Source organism: Anopheles maculipalpis, chromosome X, assembly GCF_943734695.1.
Source record: "Anopheles maculipalpis chromosome X, idAnoMacuDA_375_x, whole genome shotgun sequence".
Classification (NCBI taxonomy): Eukaryota; Metazoa; Arthropoda; class Insecta; order Diptera; family Culicidae; genus Anopheles; species Anopheles maculipalpis.
This window is the reverse complement of record NC_064870.1, coordinates 12874526-12900650: the sequence shown is the minus strand read 5'-3', so window position 1 is coordinate 12900650 and position 26125 is coordinate 12874526. Positions and strand designations below refer to the sequence as shown.

Here is a 26125-nt window from a genome sequence, read left to right as displayed (position 1 = left end):
TATTGAGATACTTTTAAGGTAAATTTGTATTGAAAAGCTTCTCAACAGTGGTTATTAATTTAATTTAGTATGACAGCTCTGCGCCGTGTCTCAACAGTGGTTATTCAGGCCATTTTGTGGTGCATTCTTTCACCTACTTTCGACTCCGCCTCGCCAATCAAAGAAACCATCGTCGTCACATGTTTGTGTCAGTTTATTTAACGTTTTTATGTATCGGAAGTTCGACCATCAATATCCGAGGACGCACTGTTTGCCAGGTTCGATGAGTTACTTTAGCGTGCTCTCGGTAGGAATTGCAATTACAAAGAGAGACTCATTTATCCTTAAACACTGCGAAGAAAACGGTTGAATGATGACCGTACTACACCTTGGAAACGGCTAAACTGTATGAAACGTTTCAGCCCACACATATACACACACACACACTAGTTCTACGATGCCGTACTAAATCTGCGTAGCCCACACGTGTGCTTGCGTCCCAGTCAGTGCAGCCCGCCCGACATGTCCAAGCAGCGAGGAAAACCACACTTCCGGTTCAAGCTCGAATGTTATTTTGTTTTTAAAAAGAAAAACCGTTACATCTAAAACAGCGGATAGCGAGAGGGAAGGGAGGGGGAAAGGAAGGACCTGGCGCTGCTGCGTGACCGGGCTTACTTCTGTTCCTCTTCATCACCCTGTTCGCGACCGGCACTAGCACCACCACCCTCCGACTGGTCGATGTAGTTATCGCGCCCAGGAATGCCGGAACCGTGCGAATCGCCCAACCACGGATAGACGGCCGGACAGTCGAAGCAGGTCTCCATGTAGCGCGTATCGCTGATGTTCGACGTCGGTTCCTTGAACGCGAGCGCACACTTGTTCGAGATATTGCACGGTTTCGGTGTTAGGGTGGATTTGCTCTTGCAGTTCCATGGTTCGTACCCAGCGAGCTGCTTGTTCGTCTTCGGGTCCGTAATCCAGGTAAGTGCTTGCGTGATCGTGACGAACCATACGTCCGGCCTGTGGGTGTGTGTGAAGTAAGAAATATCCAAAAGGGTTAGATAATCACCGCGAGGACTTCTGAACGACCCAGGGACTTACATCGTTTGCGTCCAGTCAAGGAATTTGTGCAGACCGCCCTCGAGCTCCTTAATCTGGAACCAGTTCGTGTGGAACGGCATCATGTACGGTGCCTTGTTCTGGTAGTAGTACCGCTCAAAGTCTTCCTGCAACCAAGCGAACACCTCCTCCGCGTCGTGATTGTGCAGCACGCACTGGTCCATGTACGGACAGTGGCCGCCCTCGTAACTCTCGACAAAGTGCGCATTCAGCGGCACCTCCCAGATGCCCGGGAACGATTTCGTCGGACAGGTACCGCTCTTGCATTCGTGCGGGATCTTGTAATCGAGCGTGTACGGCCACACCGGGATCGGGCTCGGCGGCACACTGATCGAGCTGTCGTAGATGAAGCCAAAGTCTTCGATCACCTTGTACTGGGTGTTGCGGCCCGGCTTCAGGAACGGTGCCCGCATGCCATTGATCTCGTTAGCGGTAACGTTGGAGAAATGCTTCAGAATCGATCGCATACCGATCATCTCACCGACCCACTCCTCGTAGCCCTTGTCCTGGAGACCCATCTGCAGGGAGATCGTTTCGACTGCGATCTCGTGACCATCGTTGGCGAGCGTCTGGATTTGTTGGTAGTTGCTGGAAGATATGGAAAGGAGGGGGAAAACATTTAGACGGCTTGGAGTGTGACACTTTGTAGACGGAAAAGAAAGGGGTTGTATATAGCGTAGGATTGCCGAATGCTTGCAGGAACAAGTACGTCTGCCACCATCTTGAAACATCGTGAAACATCCTAGCATTTCCAACACACACATTATCGCACTAGATCGTATCCAGATTTACGCGATAAGCCTTGACATCATATTAATGCCCTCATCAAGAAATCGCATCACACCGGTAGACTAATTATGCTCGACGATACATTGATAGCTTAGCCTAGCCAGTCGGATAACCGTATCGGAACATTGCTCAAGATTAGTTTTTCCTTCTACCTGGTCTAGCAGCGAATAGCGCAAAGGATATCCCCCGATTTTTTTTTCTTCGTTCATCCACATCGTCCTCTAGGTCTTCCTATTGAAGAACGACCATAAAGTAATAGCTAGCATGGTGGGCTTTCCGTACTATCCATCATGTGAGAAGCTTTCGCTGTGGCGCGTCCAAACCCGAAAGGATACCTTAATCCCTTTTCTTCACCGTCACGTGTGCGCTGGATAACCCGCATGGAAATATGTGTAGCTCGCGGAACCGGGAGCAACCTCGCAACCGCACACACTCACGCCACACATCGCCGTTTCGATTAGATGTAATGAAATTTCCCATCAATTTCTGTCACGGCGTGAAAAAATGTAATCATAAAAATTGATTATGACGTTCCCACATCGGGATGGGCGGACGGCGGGCGCAGATGTGTGTGTGTGTGTGTGAGTTGGGATTTGAGAATGTGAGCCAACCATCAGCCGCTGGCAAAGAGACCGGAAGACCGTCCATAGTAGATGCAGATGCAGATCCCGATTGTCGGGAATGGGTCCCAGAATATGCGGGATGCTAAAACGCATTGAAGCACCATTTAATGCGAGATACCTGAACGGCAAGACGCATCGGGAGGGAGGGCGTTGAAAGCTGGCAACGTCCGTGATGCACACCAGAAAGGATAAAGGTGAGCACAACTCACAGCGAAGGATTCTGCTACGGGGACGAACACACATACACATACACACACCCACAAAGACTTACGAGAAAAAGCCCGCACAAGCAGCGAGCGATGATGGACGAAAATTGAACCGACAAAATAGAACGGTTTTGGCTTGGCCCCTTGCATCCACGCTTATGGCTTTTGCTGGTTGGAAGGCTAGGCCAAGATGAAAGGCATACCGGACCTTGGTGGTCGCTGGTGTGTGTGTGTGTGTGGAAGCGGAGCAGGACATGATGGAGGATAAGGTGGCAAAACGTCCGGTGGCTAGATTCTTACAAAGACAATTTCTATTCCCTGTTTTTCCAAACCGATTCTCTATGATGCTCCACCGGGTACGGCGTTTAGTGTTGGTAAGTCCGTTTTTATTTGAAGGAGCCGCCATACCATCGGGCAGGGTGATAGGGAAAGCAGCAACAACAAAAAGAAGAAGAAAAACCCCTCAAGCAAACTAGCAGGTAAGAGAGCAGGAAAAAAAAGGAGCCACTGGAAGAATTTATTGCACAATTTTTCATTTTTAATGGTGAAGTAATGCTCCTACCGCGTTCCGCGATTTCTAACAGCCCCATGAGGTCCTCGTCCCGCGTAGGAAGCAAGCTCGCAGCTTCACATGCTTTCCACCTTTTTCGCTGTCCGTCGTTAGCCCTCACCCTGTGCACCGAACGCCCTAAAGTCGTTTGCTGTAGCGTGTCCCGGGCGAAGGATTATTGCCGTATCTATTGCTGACGGTGTTTTGCATTCGCAGTTTGGATCACGAATTTGTCTCCGGTGTACACACTCGGAAGTGTACGGTGTGTAGTGGTGGTCGCCCAACGGAGTCGGCGATGATGATGATGAAAAATCGGCCCAAAATCTGCACTTACCGCCAAGTATAGAGTATCTTTGGTGTGAGTTTTCTAGCCGAATTGGTTTTTTGTTTTTTTGGTTTTGTTTGGAGCTCCGGGTTACGGGATAAAAATTTGGCTAAAAGTGGCTAAAATCTGAAAACCCCATCGCTTCTATCCGCAAGTTTAATCCTACACGCCATTTTCTAGCTGGACATTAACACTTCCAGGTGTTGAGGCATGTCTCCTTGTCGCCTTTTACCGATCCGATCTCGCTGGGAGCATTAGCTAAATTACCAACTGTGATGAGCCGAAGGAAACTAGGGGTAGACGACCGACTGTTTTACAACTGCGCGACGCAAAGTATATCGTTCGGCCATTAATAATTCGCCCTGCAAAAGAACACTCCACCAAGGACAGTCGGCGAATCCTTGGCCACAGTACCTCGTGAACGGTGGCGAAATTAAAACCCCATTGAAATACACCAGTGCACCGGTACGTGTTCTGCCACTCAGTGGGGCTTCTAATTGCCAGTTGCAACTGGCGCCCGCATGTAGAACGATGGATTAAACCAAAATATGGGTTTCGCGAGGTTCCATATTCTGGCGCGAAGAAACAAAACAAAAAAAAAAAGAAGCTACCGGAGAATACCTCAGCACAAATGATTTGCTACACAAAGCGCAATACATTTGAAATGTCAGAATGTCTGCTACATGCACCGAACATCTGTTTAATGTAATGTTTTTTGTGTGTGTCCTATCTTTTGCATCTGCAAAATCTGCTAATGCAAAATCCAACGGAAATGGATGCATTTTTTTTTGCTCTTCTGCTTGGTATCCTTCCCTCAGAAGATGCTAACAGATCTACAACTTCAATAAACCCTTTTACCGTAATGAAATGGACACCGCGAACCTGTACGTACCTGTACTCGTGCGAGATGAAGAAGGTACCCTTGATGTCACAGCCGTTCGGATTTTTGCGCTTGCCGTTAAACACCTTCCGGTAGTGTTCGTAGTTGTTCAGATTGACGGCACCGTCGAAGGTGAGCAGTATGATTTGCGGCGTCTGTAAGTGGGAAGCAGAAAGCGATATGTATTGTGAGTTTAGTGTAGAGTGTAGCGATTTGATTAGATAAGTTCAGATCGCCGGGAACGAGGCTGAGAATAACTTTGTAGAATGTTTTTGCAAGGTGGGGTCTTTTGGTTGACTAGACGAAATCCTCTGGACGATTGGAGACGTTCGAAGTAACGAGGTTTGATAGAGGACGATGTCCTGACAACTAATGATGCCTCTAGGTGGACGAAGTCTTTCCTTGGAGAGCAAAGCCCCTTACACGCCAATTACCAAACTCCGCTCATTATTAATCCTACCACTGGGTTTAATGGAGTGGTTAGCTCAGTCTCAAAACAAATGCTCAAGAAAAACAAAATGGAAGATACAATAAACGATCATGCTAGTAGCAAAATGGGCACGCCAGGATAACAGCAAGAATAGCAAGGTAAGGCAATCGGTGACTACCAGCAGCTTATCGTCCATCTCGAACGTCAGTATCTCATGCAACAAGCTACCGGAACTCTCGGTCGGAAATTGGGATATTGCAAGGACACGATGACAAGCGCGCTAGTTTAGCAATGCCGTAATGCCGAACACCAAACCACGCTAGCACGTTCGCTCTGCACTTGATGTAAACGAGTTGATAATCAGCACTCGCGAGCACCTTCGACCGGTTGGTGTTTGCTGGCACAGCGCAAAAATTATCAACCATTGTCATCGTGTCAGCGTTCCGCTTTGCCAGCAATTGGGATCAGGTTATAGCAGTAACCCGCTCCCGGAAACAACGGAATATTGAGCTCAAACCCGGGAAGCGCAGATAAAGAAACAGATTACTGCTTCTTTTGCGATGTTTCGATGCATGCTCGGTGCAGGTATTGAGCTGATAAGGATATTCCGCCGCTGTGTGGATGCGTGATGCGACCGTACGTAATGAAGCTATCGTGTCTGGCTCTCGCTCGCGCGCCCGCTCGTGCAGCCAGCGATGAAATCCGTTGATATTTTTCTTCCGATTGGGGATTTTCCTGTTTTTTTTTTATCTTCTTCCTCGTACTCTTGTATGATTGGTATGGAAAATGGCACAACGAACGAATGCTGGCATCGCATTATCCCGAAAACTGCGCCACCGCCATATGCGGTGTGTCGGCCATATTGATCCTGTAATCCACGCGAGATAGCATCGTGCCAGCTTGCTGCTGCTGTTGTCCCTGTTATTACTGTCCTGCACAGTAGTTCGGAAGAGCCATTAAACAAACCGGGAAAAAATGCACCCCAAAGTGAACGATTGGACAAAAAAAAAGCGATAAAAATGACTTCCATAAGAGACACACCAACAAAAATTGGGACCAAAACAAAACGGGTGGACGTGCAGCAAAGGCAAAAAAAGGCTAAATAAAAACATGAAATACATAGCCTTACCTCTTCCGGGTCGAGACCTTTCGGGATCAGGGTGCCATCCTTGTTGCAGTAACAGTACGGCAGCTCGCATTCAGCCGGGTTACACTTTTTCGCCAGATCGATCGGAGATTCGGTTGTCGCTGTCGGTGCTGTGGGGAAAGAGTTGCCAGAAGAAAAAAGTGGTGAGGCACGCTGTACAAATTTCAACACCGAATCGTATGTGTATGTGTGAGTGTGGTGTGAAAATGGCAGGAAATTGTATTTAGCAAACGGAGAGGATTCACATCACTTACTTGACGCTAGTGGGCCACATTTAGCCTCCGCCTTGAAAGTGCAGTACTTCTGGATGTCATCGAAGTACAGACCGGATGGGCAGCGATTTAGGTACGGAAATCCATCAACGCACTTGGGATTGCGGAACCGGGCGATGGCAGCGATAGAAGAAAGATAAATGGACGACATCAGTAAGCGGGCACCGTAAGTGAGTAATTGTATTACGTGTGAACAGAACGCGCGTGGAGACGTAATATCCCCTTTGGGGGGGGGGGATTATGGTGGCGCTCAGTAGAATCAGTTAAAAATTGAATGCCGTGAGCATCCTCCGAATTTCCGCATCTGTCCCGGTAGATTTTGGCGGGAGGGGTGATAGTTTTTTTGTTGTTGGACGCGCTGGCAACTAGAACCGGATATGAAATTTTACGCCCGACATCGGTTTACCATCTTCCCAGCATCTGCTCCTATCTGCTCGCCATCGCGACAAGTGACCGGAAGGAGCTTTCCCAACAGCTTCAACAATATCCACGATAAACGTTACCGTTTGTTGTTGCTCACCGCTCCGACTTCAGCTTCCACCAGAAGCGAAAGAAAATGGCCATACATACTAAGCGCCATTACTGAAAATCGACTACACGGACTATGAAGTTGCCATAGCGTACACTAACCCGAAGGATACCGGACGGAGGTCATACAATCAACCGACGAATGGGCTGTAAATCAACTACTTAGATTCGTTATTTAATCGCCAGCACTGAAAAGTGCTACCGAGCACACCGGGACCAAAAAAGGTAATTGGTTTCCCTCCGGTGCCCTGGTGCGGGAAGCGTCAGAAGCGGGAAGAATGTTGCGCCCGCCAGAGACTCCACCTCTAACGGGTTGGGTGGGCTGCAGTCTCCAACATGGAGGTTAAGTTCACACACACACACACACACAGAGGAGCAGGAGGAAGAAAAAATGGCCACAGCAGCACGAGCAAGGCGACCGAGTGTCCAGGCTCTGGTGGATATAGTTGGGCCAAGTTTATGGTTATCTTTAATACTTCGAGCATAATATTTTCCATTTCCCGCTGGCGTTTGCAAACCTCCAAAAATTGCAAGAAAGCCCCAGCTGGATATAGTGCGACGAAGAGTTCTGTCGTTCCGAGCGCAGGTTGGCACGATAAAGGATAAGCCTGGTGACTAGGGTGATGTGCCTCGTTTGGGGGCATTTTTTTTTTTGGTTCTTCTGATGTGCCGGCAGGAGAAAGTCCTCTACATTCGCTGTCCCGCACTAGATTGACCGGAGCTGTTGTAAGCTTAACGTCCCGAGGTAGTCGATTACGGTAGGTCGTTGCGAAACACTCCGAAATAGTTATCCAATTTTTTTTACCTCTTCACATCAGCTGACCTTCCAGACACCAGAAGACTCATCAGAGTTGAAAAAAATACACATACACACATACAAAAAGGTCAAAGGGGAGAGCAGATTGTGCGGTGAAAGAGAGCAACAAAAAAAAAAACAATGGCCGCTCTTCACCAGACAAAGACACGTCAAGTTTAAATATTATTTAATCCCTAATCCTCCGAGCACTGGAAAATATGTTCTGGATAATTTTTATCACACAAAACAAAGTGAAGCAAAAAAAAAGCAATGCTAAGGACGGGTTACGGAGTTGCAATAACAACAATAACAGGCAAGCACTCCGCACAGATTGTGTGAAAATTTTTCTGCAAAAGAAAACTTTCAAAGTAAAAAAAAAGATAATAACCACACACCAACAGCCTTTTCTTCTGCGTGGGAGGGAAAAAACAACCCGACTGACAGCGTTTTTGTCTTCCCGTTTCCCATGCCTAAGATGAAATCAACAGCAGCAACAAACCAAAAAAAAAAAGAAAGTAAAATGAAGGACTTGCTGCACAATCCCACGGACACAAAGCGGTACCGGAAAGTACGCCGAATAGTAATAAAAGTTTGCTGAATGTAATTATTATCATTCTTGCCCCTGCTGCCGGCAAATTTAGCCGGTAAGAAGGCCGAACGTTCCGTGACGAAAGTGTTCCAACCGTAGAGGGCGCCACCTGCCTCGCCATTGGAGAAACTTCGGTGCTCCTGAAGCAGGAGCTGGTAGACAAGGGTGACGATAATATACGAATATAATAGGCATTTCCGTTGTTGTTGCTGTTGCTTTTTTTTTATTCGGTCACCGTTTCTGTGTCGCTGCGGTGCTACTGGCTTATATCCTGGCTCTCGTCTAGTGGCATCACGTCTCACAGTGAATGCTGCTGTCCATCCGCGCGTAATTGCGAATACGTTTTCGTTGGATATTTTGGTTTTTTTTTTCGGTGGACTCTACAATGTGTCGTCTCTTCTGCTGTTTCCAGTGTTTTGTATCTTTATTCTTATTTCGCTGTGTGTGTGTGTATGCCTTTTTTGTTATTCGCTAGAAAGTAAAGGCCTACGGTATATTTTTCCAGATTGTGCCAGGGGTTTTTTTCCGCAACCTCGCTTCGGTTGGGTTGGGGCTGTTTTGGGATGTATCTTAGCCGCGTACTACCGAACCCTGGAGGTTGGGATCAGACGGTGGAATTTATGTTGATTACATTTGCAACGCAACGCCACTTGCGAGGGCGGTACGGTGCGCGTTTACACCTGTACCAGAGGTTTCGGGTGACAGAGACTTCTTAAGATTTCTTACTTGGTACTCTAGGTCTTGTTGGAAGAAAGAATATCTCTACTACACACACTGGTCCTAGCCGAAGACATTTTTTTTTCCTTTTAATTGTGGTAGTGGTTGTAGTTGCCGGAGGCAACCTTTTGTCCCAAGGTGACCGGGAACTGGAGAAGCACCATATTTCTTCTTCTGCTGACCGGATGGTGCTCGGGAACACTGGGAAACAAGGTCGCACAATTTATAGCCTCCCCTCGAAGAAAAGAAAACACACTTCCTAGCGCCCTAAACATCTCCCGCACCGTATCATGTGTTTTTGCTGATGTTTTGCTAGAGGTGTTCCATTATTGGGAGCGCATCCATTTTGATGGATCACGAAACCGGCACGAAAGGTGACAGAATCACGCTGACCATGGGATCCATTTACACACACTAAATGTCAAGATACCAGACGCCACCGGTTTTCGCGTTGTGCCAAGAGATGGCCGCTGTCGCCGACACACCCGATCCGGTTTCCGGTGGCGTAATCGTCTCCTCCACACCTCACTCGCCTCAATCTTAAAGCTCCGGTGTCAGAAAAACAGAAGACAAAAACTGGAGGAGCCAACAGTTTGGAGGTACGAAACAAAAGAAAAAACCGGGTGCCGAAAAGTGACCATTCCAAGGACGGACGAGCCTGCCTTGTCCGCTTGCCGATATTGGTGCTCTTCACTGGGCTTTCTTGCGCTGACGTTGCCAGTTGCCAACCGCAACTTGTCAAGGACGTGTGTGTTGAGGAGAGCATGGTGGGGATCGCCAATCTCGGCCAGAAAAAAAAGGACGGATAGTGCAAGCTGATGTCTTGTTTCGCGGTTCCTGGACGTCCTTGTCGCATGCCGGTCCGGGCGCAGCAGCTTTCCGTCCATTGCTTAATTAAGGTGCTGTACGCGAGCGCCAGCCGGTTACCAATCCTGGTTACCATGAAGATACCAACGGTCGTCATCGCTTGCATCATTGTCGTGTGCCTTCCAGAGGAATTGTTGTTGTTTTGCGTGTTTGCAAACGGGTGGTTGAATTTGTTTACCCTCCAAGCAAACCTCCCCATTCCCCCTCCTCTCCCCCCCCCTCACCCCTCCCAAGGATGTCGTTGGTAAGTGTTGCGGTGTTGGGTAGGTACCTGATAAAATCGACGGCATGTGACCGGGTCGGCGAAGTTACCGTTGCCCTGCTCGATGGGACACTTGAACTCCTTCTCCTCCTTGTTTTGCTGGGCTGTAAGTAGTGGTAAGAAGATGCGAAGATAGGGTATCAGTAACTGCGAGGGAAGCATCGGCACAACTTGTATGCAAATCGAGCAACCGCGTGCGCCATCATGTAGAATAGGATAGATTTAGATGTTAGCAGAAGATAAACGCTCGTAGCGGAGGTGGGACGGGATTACAACTCTGGCAAGGGGCGTAAGAAATGTTACCCTCTCAATGTCGCTATCCTTACCCTCCTGTATATCTGTGCTTGGTGAGCACATGCGACATCGGTCCAAGGACTTTCAATGCCGTTTTGAGTGACTGTTCAACGTAGCGAGCAAGGCCGAGAATCTACACACGAGATGTTGCTCCAAAATATTGTTCTCCACTGATCCGCTCGATAATCAAACGGAACACTCAGAACGGTAGTAATCAAGATTCTGGACGATATCGTTGATACGGGGCTGCGCTGGCAACTATTTTCCTGGGGAGCAGCAGCAGCAGCTGGTAGCTTCTTCCGAACCGGGTGTCTAGTTATTGCATGCCAAAATTTCGTCGGTAGACACATCTTGAGGGTTAGGTCTAGCGTCGGTGGAGCTAATTAAAAACTTTGGCCTCATCCCCCCACACAATTACCAGGAGAAGATTTTGAGGACGCAAAGGTTCAAGCATCGAGCGAAGAAACAAAAGAAAGCTAAAATTGAACCAGCTGCAGGACCTCGGATCGTTTGTTGAAAGTGTCCCAAACTCTCCCGCAGGTCACCAATTCCATACCACCCCCCCCCCCCCCCCTGACCCACCCTTAAAAATACTCCAACCTATTGTCGGCTGAGAGCGTGCAGTTATGCACTCTCGCTGCAACTTTCACTATGAACTTTTATCGCCCTTATTCCACGCGTTGCGCCTTACCGGTAGGCAATTCCGTTGCACAACGGCCTGATAGTCGTTGCACAATTCGAGCGCGATGGCTCGAAGGGCACGAATGGAGGGCCCGGACAGGAAAAACTAGTCCAAAGCCTGGGAAAAAGCAGGGATTAGATAATAGAGGTGATATAAATAATTTCCCAACCACTGGCTCCTAACCTAACACGGTGGTGCTGCAGTAGCAGTAGGCCCTCGTTTCGATAAACTGACATCCTTCACAGCTCACACTGTATTTGAGGCACCCTGCACATGACTGGTGCAGGGTTTTTTTTTGCGACAATTCTGCCCAAACCAAAGAAAAAAGGTGTCATTCACTTGTGTGTTGTGTGTTGGTGTTGGCGTGTGGCGAAATTTGCTCTCTCTCTCTCTCTCTCTCTCTCTCTCTCTCTCTCTCTCTCTCTCATGTCCTGATCCTAAGTCCATATCACGGCCAAAAATTGTAGAAAGTTGGAGGGAAGCTGTATGTGCACATGTTTCCTTACAGTGTTTTTATTGTTGGTTTTGTTTCCAACCACGTGCTTTATCCACAAAGAAAATGGAAGGTTTTAAAAAAAGGAAAGAGAGAGGAAAAAAAAGAAGACACACACACGCCCGGCCCGGAATAAATTATGCTAATACTACGAGGTGGTTTTTCGTGTGATTGGTGTTGTTTACTATTTATGCAAATGCGTGCGAGCGAAACCCAGAAATCCCTCGATTGCATCGATTTTTCGGATCTCCCCCGCCCGAAAACGCTACAAAACTGCCAGGCGAAAGGGGTCTCCGTCTGTGTAAAAGATGGCTGCTGTGTCTTGTTGGCAAAAAAAACGTGGTGCTAACCCTTGCGCAGGCGATGCGGTCTAGAGGCTTTAAATGGCGTCGGGCGGCTTACGACACCTACGGAGTGATTTCGTAGTGTCCCATCTTAACTAAATCGAGAACCGAACCGTGCACGATGCAAATTAGTGACGAAAATAGGTGTCGGTCGTCGATTTTTCGCTCGTGGCAAATATTTGATGATGATACGGACGTGGTGCGAATTTATTGCGATATCTTTAAGGCTAATGTCATGCTCTGAAATGTCATCATGTAGCGGATCTGCAGAAGTGGCAATCGGCTAGATTGGTATTGGAGAGAGAACAACCATAAGACAACCATCTCAACAGTGTACTTAGAACGATGGGAAACAAATCAAATTCGATTAGGCGATCTGTTGTAGCACACTGAAGTACTGAGCCGAGTGTAGCGGTAAACGCGTGCAGACACTAAAACGCAGTACAGATACAATGTCAATCGTCTGTTAGCACTCTTCACGATATCTTCGGCAAAAGGATAATGAGCTAATAAGGCGAACGAGCTTAAGACGAGTGACGGAGGGGGACGAATTTTGCAAAAACAAAACAAAAACGCCAATGTCTGCCGTTTATGGTCGTACGCTTTTGTTTCTTTGCTGGCGGGACGCGTCGTCACTTTCCCCGCCATCTTGGTTGCTTCCGGCAGTGGAAAGGTTTTCGGTTTCATTAGTGAACGTGATCCAAGAGTTCTATGATGTAATACGGTTATTTTCTTCGAAGATATGGAAAAGGAACGCACCGTAATGAAGGGGTAAGGAAAGCGATGTGGGAGCGGACCATCTCCAGCTCGTTATCATCATACTGCAGCACTACTGAAGGCGCGTACGGTGATTAACCCTTAACGGTACGGCACGCACGATCGGTTGAGAATTTTAATAGGATCGTTCTGTTTTGATACCAGTCCCAGGGTGTAGGTGTGTTGAAACGCTTGAGCACTAAACTTCTGGCTGTTTTGCAACACCGGACGCCAGTATCCATCGTGCAGACTCTTAAGGGTTTTCTTACAGTACTTTGGCAAATTCGCCGCAGATATGGATGTCATTTTTTGCGTTCTTGCTCTGCACCGTTTTTGATTGTTCCTACCATGGGAACACTCGGATCGAGCCCAGACACGCAAAATTGCATCGCATATGCGATGAAGCACATAACCTTGTTTTCTGCCTTCTCCTTTATCTCATTTTTTTCGATTTTCATAATTTGCCTTCGCTTCCTTTTTTTTCTTCCCTTACGGGTAGCAGCAGCACGCGCTGGCAACCCCAAGTATAAAACCTGTTCCACACGGATGAAGCATAAGTACGATTGAAATACAAGCAAAAAGAACAAAAAAAAAAAAGCAACAAACCAGCATCGAGCCGAAAAGGTCACTTTGGCGGGACCTCTCGTTCCGGAGCGCTTTCTCCTGGCCGTTACACACAAAACTGAAGCAGGAATGTTTTGGATTTTTTTTTTTTGCATTGGGGTGGTTGAGCTGCGTCCGTCCGGACAACTTTCCCTTTCGCTCGGTCCAAGGTTTGCTGAAATGGGTGTACATCACACACACACACACACACACACATACACATCTATAGTTTGCCGACTTGGATGGGAGTAATTTTGCGACAGAAGAGTGAGAAACCAGTTAAGTCAAAGTATGATTATCAAGTAGGAGTAGGAATGTTGTGCTCTCGTTTAGAATGTTTGACGCTGTGCTGGTGATATTGGTAAAGCTGAAAAATTGTGGTCAGAAAAGCGTCCAAAATATGCAGCATTCGTGGTTGAGCGAGCTGTTGGAATAATTGGAATAGTTTGTCCTGAGCAAACGAAGCAGCACTGGATTTTTGATTATTTTCGAGGCTTTAATGTAATTTATGTGGCGAGTGATGTGATCCGATGATTGAGATGGAGGTGGCACGGCAAATTCATCAAGTATCAATTGCTATCCGAAACGCTTTCCCGTAGTGAAGACTGAGTATCCATCTGGGGGGGTATCAATATGTTTCGTAAGTCAATAGATGGCCAACAGGACCTCAGCAGTCTCAGCGTAAAAAAAAACCTCAAAAGGGTACAGTCAATTCTTTCCAAACATTCTTGACATATGAGGGTTAATTTAATGATATCTTACACCCGAAAGATATCATACATCGGTGACAAATGAAATCTGATCTTCACTACTTCACTTCACTACCACACCTACCATACGCTTAGTATAACAGTAGACGAGCTATTGCCCTCACGATCGCTGCCCATAAGTCATCCCGTAGCTTACTAATCGCTACGAATGTGACGAAAATGTGAAGCCATCCAGAGACAAACCATCCAAATCTGACATATTGCTCCACACGGCCCATCTACCTCTCTGTGTGTATCGCAACCTTCTCCCGCACCTGTATGCATATGCGCGCGTGCCGGCGTTCCAATAAACCGTAGGGTTGTTTCAACCCACCATTTTTTTGTTGCTGTTTGCTTCCCACTGCTGTAGCTGTTGTTGTCGTTGTGGTCGTGTAATATAGGCAAGCGAAAGTGAAGCTATAAAGGTGAACGAAAAACTGAAAGTGGTTTGCTTCGCATGCACACGCTTCCTTCCTTGCAGCCGATCCTACCCTCGGGTTTCGGGCAGACGACGGACGTTAATAGGTCTTCGTGACATTCCGGAGGTCTGCTTGGGGCCATTTCACTTTCATCGAGCGTACGTTACAAGCATAACGGTGGCTAAAAAGAAAGAAGACGCCAAACCGGCCCCGGATAAAGTGAAAAGGGCTCTTAACAACACAGCTCGCAGCGTCTCTTTTCAATCCACTCAAAATCTCCATGACAGTTCCCATTTCGCGTTGCCTGGGGAACCCGCCAGAGGAGGAACTACCACGGCCTTCTCACATGAGGAGACACATACACACACATACACGAATTGGACACGGTGGACCGTCTTTGCGTTCTCGCTATTTCGCATCCACACCTTCAGGGTGAAGCCTTTTCGCTGTTATCGTTACGGTTTGTTCCTTTCGCTTGTTTTTGACTGCTGGTTGTTGTGTTGTCCTGCCCTTTTTCTTTCGCCCCATCGGCCGCTCACTGGCCGCACCGTAATGAATTGCGAGGGAGGTAGGTCTTGTTTTGCGATGCATTCCGGGTTTTTATGTTATCCTTCTTGTCTTTTTTTTGCAACTAGCAGTACGCGAAACCCGCGTGTCTCGCACGAGGACGCGTAGTTGATGACGTTACAACAAACGGTACCGTTCGCCAGCGCAACAGAGAAGGGCACACGCACGGGTAAGGATTTATGTGATTACAATTTTTATGTCTCCAGGCAGCACACCTTCGCACATATCGCTGGTCCGGATGTTTATCTCACGGTGCGCTGAAATCTTTGTGATAAAAATTTTGTTGTTTCGTTGCTGCAGATGATATGGAAAACGCACATCAATCTCCATGGGAAGTTTTTTTTTTCTGCTCATTGCACGAAGTTGGGAAATAAAATGTGCAGTGAAATGAAGTTATCCGCTACTTGCTATAAAGTGGAACAGTGGAACAAAAACGTGAAATGCAAAACGAAAACAATGAACTTGAGTTTGGTGGAAGGGTGTAGTGCGGTGGAAATATCGCTTGGGCTCTGGCAAAAATTGAATAATCCAAAATCGAATTGCTCGGTAGCAAAAATGGCAGATAGTAACACAAAACTTTCGAATATAACGCGAAGTACTGGCGGGGTGGAGCTGACGTGGAGCGGGGATGAGAGTACACGAGAGGTGGTTTGGTACAAAACTACAGATTTCTTCTACAACTAGCGGTACTTCAGCTTCCAGTAAAGTTGTCCCTCGATGAATCCTGACGAGTGCATGCAGACTTATACAAATACTTCACTGAGAGCACTAGTCTTCACAAGGCAGGAGCAGTGTATAAATCACATTCGGATCGTTCCACCGTAGTGAGGACTCTATTGATCATCGAGATCTTGCTGATGCTGATCTACGTGGTAAGCCATTTGATGGCCGAGAACACCTAGCAGGTCATATGGCGAAGAAGAAGAAGAAGAAGAAAATCATGTCCAAAAATGACGAATTCCTCTAAGCCAACGGAGAGTCCTCATAGGTTAGTCCTGTCACGAGAATGATACTGGATCCAACTACGTGGTATCAGTTACTCTAATAAGCCATCAGATGGCTGACGTGTCTAGCCCAGAAGATGAACAAGAAGAAGAAGACTTTGTCCAAAGTTGACCCTGTCATGTGCATGACACTGGACGACCCAGTTTGAATTTTTTTAAAGGCCATCCACAACGACAAACCAAGCATGGTACGCTAAAATCGTATTCGCTATCAAGGATTTCTCCAAAAATAACTAGCTGTCAATTTTTCGTCACACGCTATTTTTCGACCTCGAACGTGTATAGTCAACCTAGCCGAATTCTCAGATTTTCTCTCTCGCGACGTGCGATGTACTAGCGCCCCTTACATATTTTTCTCCATCGATACAGCAAAAAGAAAACCCGCTTACCAATCGCGTGATGTGTCCTCGTAGAACTTTGGTGCCCAGCAATACTAGCGACACAGTATGGACCATATTTCAAGACTCTCTACGATGTCACCACACCCATGTGTTTTTTGGAAAGGAGTGTGGAGTGTGGTGGAGCAAACAATTTAAAACCACACCATATTGTCGTCGTCGGCAAGCGGTCCATTGCACAATGGAGAGGACAGACAAAATACTACGCTTTTCCACCTGAGGAATACGCTACCGTACGGTGACGGCGTTGCAAACTGGGCAGCACTGTTTATGGGAAAACAAACAAGCCAATAAACATGAAAGATTGTGTCCTTTAATAAAATATATTAATAACTCTACGGCGCCATTTTGTTTTCTTGGTTAGTCGCGGGGGAAACCCCACGCGGGGTAAATTGTTTCCGATCAATGGTCGGACTTTTTCGGACACTCAGTAAGTTGCAACCCGTTTGCAAACTGAGCGCACGAAAAAGGACACCATTCCGTCGGTTGGATTTATCGCCATTTGACGTGACCACGTGGTAGAACGTGCGGTGAGGGAGGGCCTTAAATGGATGCCGTGATTTGTGCGTTTTTGTGTGCGGTTCGCGAACAATTTGCGTGTCCATTTTGTCGTAAGCACCAGCGGCAAACTCGTACGGGCACGGGGCACCTTCGAATGCCCGGTTTTTATAAGCCGACGTTGAGCCTTGGCAACCTTTGCAAAACCTTGTAAAGCCTCTCTGTCGGTGTGTGCGTGCACAAAGGGCACGATGTAGTATTGTTTTCTTGATCTTCGGAACGTGACCTACGGTGGGCCGGTCGGGATGTGAAAAACTCTCTGCTTTCCCGCTTTTCAATCACTGCCCTTGTCGCTCCTTTTTCCGGTATGTCATTTCATAATAAAAACGTGATGAATGTAATGAAATATTAAGTCCCCATCGAGATGTGGCTCCAACTCCAACGCAGGTGAAGGTAGATTTTGGAGCGATTTTCGAATGGATCTGGTTTTACGATCTTGGTTCCGAAGCGAACATTAGGCGAGAGAGTTCTTTTGGAGTTGAGCCTGGCGAGCTTTGGGCGTGAGATTATGTGAGTGAACTGGACAGCTGGAGATGCCTCCCAATAGCCACTATGTTTTGTGACCTTGTTGCATAAGGCGTCGGATATTGGTTTCGTAAGAGTTTATCCTTTTTGTGTGTTTAGACCGGAAAGTTTTCATTGATTATAGATGATGTTCTGGTCAACAAAAGAGTCGATTAATTGTCATGGACATTAATTAAAGTAATAAAGGACAAATTCGGGGGATTACAAGTCAAAGTATTGAAGAACAGAAAGGACTCTGCAGATGTGGATCTTTGCGAAACTTATCATTTCTTGGAGATGTCACAAGACGACCCATCACTGTACATGCTTTTTTACGACGTAGACAGTTATTTATTTATTAGCTCTTTCATCTTAAGAGTCAGGAAATCATTGCATTGGCAGGTGATAAATTTACAATTTCGACCTCTTGCCATTACAGGGCAGGGATGATGAGTAGAGTAATCATTGAAGTCTTTAAGTTTCATAATATATTTAACAGCTGTTGAATGGCTGAAACGCTACAAATTACGACCGAGTAGGTGTAACACTACGCTATGTTTGCACTATGTATTAATCAGAAGTAATGGTATTTGTCTTGACTAACTAAGGATGTCCACTTCCTGCACACAAACTGCCAAAACAAAAAGCTACCGTTGAATGTTCGTCCCAATCGTGCAACCATGACCATGTGTCGTCTACTTCATCTGTTGACATTAGAGCACAAACTGACCTCTGGCAGGTATTTTTGGAAAGTGTGTGTGTGTGTGTGGAGCCGCCTCCCCTATCACAACCGTCTGACTAAAAAACCTCAAGGATTCCTCTTGCGGGACGCATTAATGTCGGCCATTGTTGTGTACCCATTAGACTTGATAAGCGGATGTACGTGTGTATGTGCTTTTTCCTTTCTTTGTTGCTATGCTATTGACTCAGACGTTAGACTTTAAAACGCCCGTTCAAGAAGAAAAAAAAGTCCTCCTACGTTTCCGCCCACTCGAAAGCATCCACCCGCGAGGTTGAGTTTTGTTTGCTCGTTTATTTGCTCGACTCGCTGTTTGACTGCATGTTTGCTGTTGCTGTAAGTCAACAGAACGGCAAAAAGATGAAATAAAATGAAATGGCGAAACAAAAACCGAAAACCCCTAAATCGACCCTGCAGCGAGTCCGGAGTCGTCGAGAGATTGGAAGACACGGTCGTGAAGCGAAGCGGACGGGGCTTAGCACTGTTTGGGTAGAGTTTGTTTTATGTATTCGCACATTCCAGCCCATGCAAAAAGAAAAGGTTACTTTGAAAAGGCCAACCGTAAAGTGGATGGCGTTGCCTTCATCCTTACCGAGCGGAGAAGTCATCCTTCTCGGGGGGGTTTTTTTTTTTTTTTGGTTGAGAGTTCTGAAGATGTGCCTCCTATTTCCGGGGTCTCCCGGAAAGATTTCTACCCTAGGGATGGACACACTATCTCGGCGGTGGGTATCCAACCTGCCGTCCTAACCTTTGCCAAGTATATTGCTGGCTTCAAAAATCCCACGATTATCGGTAAATTATCTCAACCCGTTTTTAAATGACCGTGGCTTAAGGGGCCGTACCACTATCTCGCGCCTGGCGATAGTTCGTCGGTTTCCGCTGCAACGGGTGTGCTGTGCCCCTGCTGAGCTGCTGAATGATGTCGGCCTACCTAATCACACGGGATGCATTATTCAGTGGTTTTATGGGTACGTTTATCTGGTTGCCAGGTCAGAGCGTACGCGCTTGGGGGCTTTTTCGAGCCGAGTGTTGATTTCAGGGATACGATATAGATCCCATACGGTGTGTGTTTGTGTGTCTGTGTGTGTGTGGTGCTTGCAGGTTTGGTGCCGAAATAGTCGAAATGTATGGTTTAAAAAAAGACGTGAACTTCTCATCCGAAGCTGAGTAGTGTGCGTTTATGGGCGATACTTCAGAGGTTTAGTATCTGCGGATTTCGAGCGATCTCTAAGGGAAAAACAAAAACACCACACACTCGTGAGAGCCTGAAGTTTTGAACTTTGAAGGTTCCCGTCGCCCGAGGTATTTAGGAGTAAAATGTATGACTCATGAATAATAGTATACAAATGTATTTGACTGCTGTCAAAATTTGAAAGCTTCTTTATATAGCTTTGCGCTTTGACTAAACTGACACGTTAAAGGGGCTTTCCTGTAATGAGTAGACACATCCGCTATTTTAAGACAAATTTTGACAGATTAAACCGAACATTATTAAATGCTGATTTTGTACAATTTTGCCCACACGCAATCGAATTATGCCGTCCTCAAAATGGCACTGTAGACGGAAGTACACCGAGCCCGAGTGTATCGGTGCTAGAAAAATAACTAACCCGCGAGGATTCGCACACGCCGCATACCATGCATGGCACTCCGCACTGTCCAATATGTCCCTGCGTCCGCTGACAGCAACACCCCGTACCACACTGACTGATGCTTGGGCCGGCTGGCTAGAACCAACATTCCACCACTGCACACACGCACCGCGGTGCCTAATTTGTGTCTAGCGCACGCTTTGATTTGCATTTGACCCATAATCTCGCCGGTAACCGGAAGCGAGAGTTTATCGGGTCCGCAGCTTATCGAGATGAAAATTATCGGGTAAACAAATTATGCGAACGGCTCCCCGGTGTGCGCGTGCAGCGTAATGCGACTTTATTTCGGCGCCGGGCCGCGTGCAAAGTCGTGCCGCGGTTCCGGGATGCTGATTTTGAATTTTGTTGGCAGTACAAACCGAAATCCTGCGTGCGGTACACGCTTGCGGTGTCTGTCTGCCTGCCTGCCTGCCTGCTAAAGCCGCAGAACGTTAACCCTGTGTCCTGCACGAAAATCACGTCGCTCTGTTATTGGTGAACCCTAGCATGCTTAGCTTCGTCGATATTCATAATTGTATTTTAATCAGTGTTGCCAGCAGTTTGTGTAGGTGTATGCATCATCCGCTCGTACGATGATACCGGTGAGCAGTGGTCTGAGCTCCAGAAGACTTAAAGGTAATGTCTTCATCCAACGCTTTCTTCTTTATTGCGTGGAAAATGAACCGGATGTCCAAATCTGGCAACACTGGTGTGCCGGATATAAATATGCACAAAATTGCGAGACCATCCATTGACCTCTCATACCCACCGGAAGTTGTGCGAATTGCGTGTGAAAAACGGTTATCGCGCCTGTATCGAAAAGTGGTACCCGTGAAGATCGTGGATAATGGAAGCTGAAGCGGAAAAATCAAATGCAGCTTTGTTTTGAGGGTGGTAGATTGCAAAAACTACTTTGGCACTTTGGTAGCTTTTTTCGTGCTGAGCAAGAAGAAAAAGTAAAAAAAAACACTTTACGCAACTTCCCATTTGAATGTGTTTGAAAACAAACAAAAAATAGGAGAAAAAGTGAAATCGTGTAAAACGAGAGCTATTATTTTGTGTGCGCGCGTTCATTTTCCAAAATGTGTCCGATATGAATTGTGAAATGTGTGAATTTCCTTCTTTTATGTAAGTGAAATTTTCGGTAAATACCCTTCTGCTCTTAATGAAAAGAGGCGTAACACAGTGGGACCAGACCAACCCAACGGACGAGCGTATGAAATACTGCTTGTCTAAGTATCGCAATTACAATTGGGGCATCTGGATGGAGCCACCTAAAGGATTTTTAATATGGCTGCAGCACAAACAGCCATCAAACCAACATGTCAAATTTGACATTTTTGAATGAAATCTTTTGCAAAGCATTTCTATTTATTAAATATCACAAATAAAATCATTACACAACTAATGTCTAGTAGCTAGCTTTTTTCTATGCAAGTTTAATTAAAAACAAAATGATTTGAGTTTTTACAGTTAATCTGTAAATGCCTATAGCATTTAGAAAGGCTGCTAGGGGTAGATGAAATTTCCATAGAATACTTATAATATGTTAAATTTTGAGTGAAATATGATACCAACCATGGTAAACTACAGTTATAAAAATCTGCAGGACTATGAAAGTTGAAATATTAAAATATTTAAATAATTTAATAAGTTTTTTGAACCATTTGAAACAACGTTTTCGATTGAAATTTAATTTTTTATCGAACTATTCAAAAGTATACAGACAATATGGCGGAGAGCTGTCATATTGAAACAGAAAAATAAATAAATTCAAAAGAATATCAAAAATCCTTTCCAGTGCAGTTTAAAAGCCACGATACACGCAGCGAAAACTTGACCGTAAACTCAATATTTGATAAAAAAATCCGTCAAAAAATTTACGCTTCCTGTACCAGGGGTCTGTGAATCGCAAATGAAAATACCAATTTCAACTCATTTATTGCACCTTTTAAAATGTGCTTCTTCTTCTTATTGGCGTAACGACCTCTAAGGTCATGCCGGCCAACGAAAATGGCTTTCTATAGACTGCCGCGATAACCACGTAGTTGGTTAATCAGTCCTCACTACGGGTGGACGGTCCGGATGGGATTTGAACCCCGGTCCAGCCGTTTGAAGACCGACGCCGCTGTCGCCAACACCACCCCTGTGCTACATATTTCGAATAAAAAAGTGAATGTTTTCTTCGTTCCTCATTAATTTTGTTTTCCTTTTTCATGAAAATCAATCCGATAAAAGTGCGCGCAACAAGTTTGTTGTTCTCGAAGTTACAAACTTTTTGACCAAAAGTTTGTGCCTTCCCTTCCAAATTAAGCCTAAACTCATTGATTTTACGCTTCGTGCACCGTGGCTTTAATGTTCTTAACACCATTTAAATGCAAATAATTTTAAAATGAGTGCCAACCTTTCATAAAATTGTTAAGAAATCTCCCAAAATTATATTTTTTCAAGCTTAATGAGTGTTGAGTATTGAACTATAGATGGTTGATAAGAATAGGAGCGTAGCTATAAGCATATGATTGTATAAAAGTAAGGAATAAAATCAGAGTCAGTGGCAAATCAGAACCGAAACGGTAGAGGGCTACATTTTTCCGGAGCTACTTTCGCTACAGTGAGTGACATCTATTATGATTATGAATGGAAATAATATTCGGGGTCCTTTTTTCATAACTATTTGGCTTTCAAACAATCTACTTTATTTAAAAAATCTGTGCAAAAAGAAATTAGAAAACGACTCCATGTCTGCCCTTTACTTTGAAAATTTTTGCTTGTCTTTACAAATGCGAGATTTGAAACCGTACCTGCGCTGGAGTGGAACTCAAATGACGTTACCTTACCTATTACGCCAGGAAGCGTACTGATAATGGATAATTAGGAAGTGCTACATGTTCTACCGATGGTTTGTGTTTTGCATGCTTATGGCTTCTAAGTAAATAGACTGTTCGTTCAATTTGAAAGCTATCATCATTTCTACGTTATGTATCGGGCAAAAATGTAAATGACAAATAAGTTTTCTTTTGCGTAACAAAGCAATCAAGGGTAAAACAGTCGGTGGATGTATGTAATAAATTGAACGTTAGCGAAATGAAGCGAAACTATAACCATTTTAAGCAGTTTGACAACCGGATGCATACATCTGGTGGCGCCACGAAAGTGTAAATGCACCGCTGAAATAAAACAACGGACCAACAAAACCGATACTCAAAACAAAACCAAACGCGCAAAATGCCAATGTGGTGGGGTAAATGAAGTGAAAACATCCGAAGACGGAATAAAGCAACCATCGTGAGGGAAAGAAAACGAAAACCCCCATTACAGCAAACCGGAAAACACAAAAAAAAATAATGGTTAAAAATCGAAAGCTCAAACCCACTCGCACGGATTGGAAAATTGGTTCCCGTTATCGGTGAACGAGTTCACCGCCAAACCGGCCAACCCTGATCGGTGGATATGTGAGTAGAGAAAAAAAGGCCAAACAAACAAAACAAACAATAACGGCGAAAACAATAACATTAGCAGCATCACGAAACTCGCGACGTAAGAAACCTACCCTTCCACCCACCGTCCACTTCCTTTCACCCCTTTCCAATGTCCCTACCTGGAGGGCGGTTTTATGCAGTTGCGTTTTTCGTACGTGCGCCCGATGCTTTTTACGGATGAAGTAATGTAAACCGGCTTGTGCGGCCATTCCGCGACACTCGGCTGACGTTTCACTTCCCTTTTCCGTCTACCCCTTTCTGCACTTATCCCAACGAACCGAATCAGTGCTAATGGCTGCGATTGTCCGGTGCCGCCGAGCGGCGCGATGTGATGCAAACCAAAAAAAAAAAAAAAAAAAGGCGCTTGGTAGTTCGGTTTCCCTTCCCACTGCTATTCGTGCGCGACATTTTGCCGTGCGGCAGCGTACGGGTTACGTCGAGCACGGCCGCTGACCACCACCAATGGTTGCGCACGCGGCAGATAGAAGATAAAGAAAGGTGGTTTCGAACGGTGGCACCAGAGAGATCAGAGGAGTGTGTGTGTGTTTCGGGCGAGAAATTATGGTCGAGAAAGCTTGGACGCGTTGTGGCACCGCTCCGTGTAAAGCTCAATGGAAAGTCACGGGAAGGAAAGAAGAATACGCAAGTAAAGTGGGCGAGCAATAATGATTCACACTCCCAGGGCATGCAAACATAATTGCAAACAATAATGGCGAACATACGGTGTACACGCGAAACCCAAATTGTGTTGAGCTTCCCCAACGCGCCCGTCTTATGGCGCGGCGCGCCACGAAAGTTTCCAATAAATCGATCCGAACCGTCGGTAGGCTGAACCAGCTTTGCCAACACCGAATGACAATGGAGGAATCCGGAATGAAACAATCCGGATTGCGAGTTGTTGCAAGCGTGTTTCCTGTATCTGCCAGGCTACCTGACGCTTCGCTCAAGCGGAACTACACCATATGCACACCGACATACACACACACACGCTTTTTCTGGTGTGTGTGTGTGTGTGTGCACATGTTTTTTTGTCTTCTTCTTTGTCTTATTTGGATGGAGAAACAATGGCGCCACCTTTAGCGGGGGAGCGTTGAACGTTTAAGCGATTAACAACCAGTCGTCTGACTTAACAGACGGAAGTTACGCCATTTTTTATGTGTGTGTTGTAGTTTCCTCTTCTCGGGAAATGTATTCAACAGATGCGATTGGGAAATATGCTGCCAGGGTAGCATCAACAGTGGAGCAACTCTTGTGATGTCTAGGAAGGATGAGTGATAAGTGCCCAGTTTGGAGATCTTTGTAAAAATTATCAATTTCGGAACGGAACTCTCTCTCTCTCTCGCAGGACGCCCTCTTAGGAAGGATCTAACCTGACACACCGTAGTCGGCACCGAGCGTGCCGTTGCTAACACATCACCTTTTCCCAGGAATGCCACCGTTGAAGGCCATCTCGGGCTCGCGTTTGAGTTTGAAAGTGAATGTCAAACGTGAAATTGATACAGAAGGAGAAGAAGTATGCTCTCTCCCCTCCCTGCCGGGGGGTGCGAAACAATGATTTATACGCGGACAATATGCCTTGCCCGTTGGCGACGCGGTTTAGCTGAAACAGGTTCAGTGCGTTCGTTGCCCAGGTATCGGGTACCGGGTACCGTAGTACGCAAACTTTCCTACCATTTCGATTCTCAAACGAATGTTGAAATTCAACTATCGTTTTGTTGTTTTTTCGAATAAACGTTCTCGTAGCCAAGCCACTGTTGAGCGGCATTGGATCGATGATCTGATGGGTTAGTAGGAAGTTAGCTGGAAAATAAATTTGAATGTGAGGAATGTCTCATTTTGCAAAAGATTTACCGTTCACTAGACACAAGGCGGCTCCAAAAAAAGCCACGGCGAGGGCACGCATGATGTCCCCGGGCGTCGTTACCGATGAAGGAGACGGGTCTCTGGGTAAGAATTTTCGGGTTGACTGGACACACGCGACGCAACCGTCAGACTATGCGTACTACTTCCGGCTACGGTGCTCAAGCCACTCACACAAACACATAGACACCATACACCAACACTAAAACTCTACGCTCACGGCTTTCTCTTGAAACGGCTTAACTACTTCCGAGATCTTCCGAGAAATTGGCGCGTTCACAGCACGACTCGAAACCATCGAACGGTCTCACAGAAAGAAGAAAAAAACACGAGCCCCCTCTAGCACAAGGCCTCTCAACTACCGTGTGCAGTGCACCACCGGGAACAGTAACTTTGGTCAAAGGTGCGTACTGGTGCGAGACTAGTACACCGGGTAACGTTTCCAAATAAAAGAAGTAGAATATTTGATCGCAGCGTGCCTAATACTGCTCGGTTTCGCCCACCGGAATTGGCAGTTTTTGATTGTAGATCGTGCGCTGGGGTAGCTGCAACCTGTATCTGCTGTCCACTACTAATCGCTGACTGGCTGGTGCTGCCAGTCTCGTTTGCGTTCGGATCTAAACTGGCACCTGGGGTCACCATGGTGAAGCAAGCATCCCCCATCGGCATCGGGTCTTGCATTCGCCGCCTGCGTTCAATCGTACACACACGCACGTAGCGACACGCAGCGAATATATGCGGCATTGTGCAGAAGGGTGGGAGAGCAAGAAACAGACAAAGTGGAAAGGCGAGAAAGAAAGAGAGAGAAAGAAATAGAGAGAGAGAGAGAGAGAGAGAGAGAGAGAGAGAGAGAGAGAGAGAGAGAGAGAGGTTCATGCATGTTCATAGGAGTGGTACAGTGGTTCATACAATAGAAAGGCGTCTGGCTGGCTGCGTGTCTGACTTGAACGGTGGAGAACGCTTCAG

General features: G+C 46.2%; 1 protein-coding gene across 1 annotated transcript; it reads right to left on the bottom strand.

Moving 5' to 3' along the window:
• Nucleotides 1-637: 637 nt before the first annotated feature.
• LOC126557424 (chitin deacetylase 1) lies at nucleotides 638-25205 on the bottom strand. Its single transcript, XM_050213202.1, has 7 exons — nucleotides 25151-25205; nucleotides 10089-10183; nucleotides 6303-6414; nucleotides 6031-6158; nucleotides 4484-4626; nucleotides 1081-1686; nucleotides 638-999 (listed from the first exon to the last, which is right to left on the bottom strand). Exons 1-7 carry the CDS (start codon nucleotides 25200-25202, stop codon nucleotides 651-653), a joined length of 1485 nt encoding a protein of 494 aa, XP_050069159.1. The 5' UTR covers nucleotides 25203-25205; the 3' UTR covers nucleotides 638-650.
• Nucleotides 25206-26125: the final 920 nt, after the last annotated feature.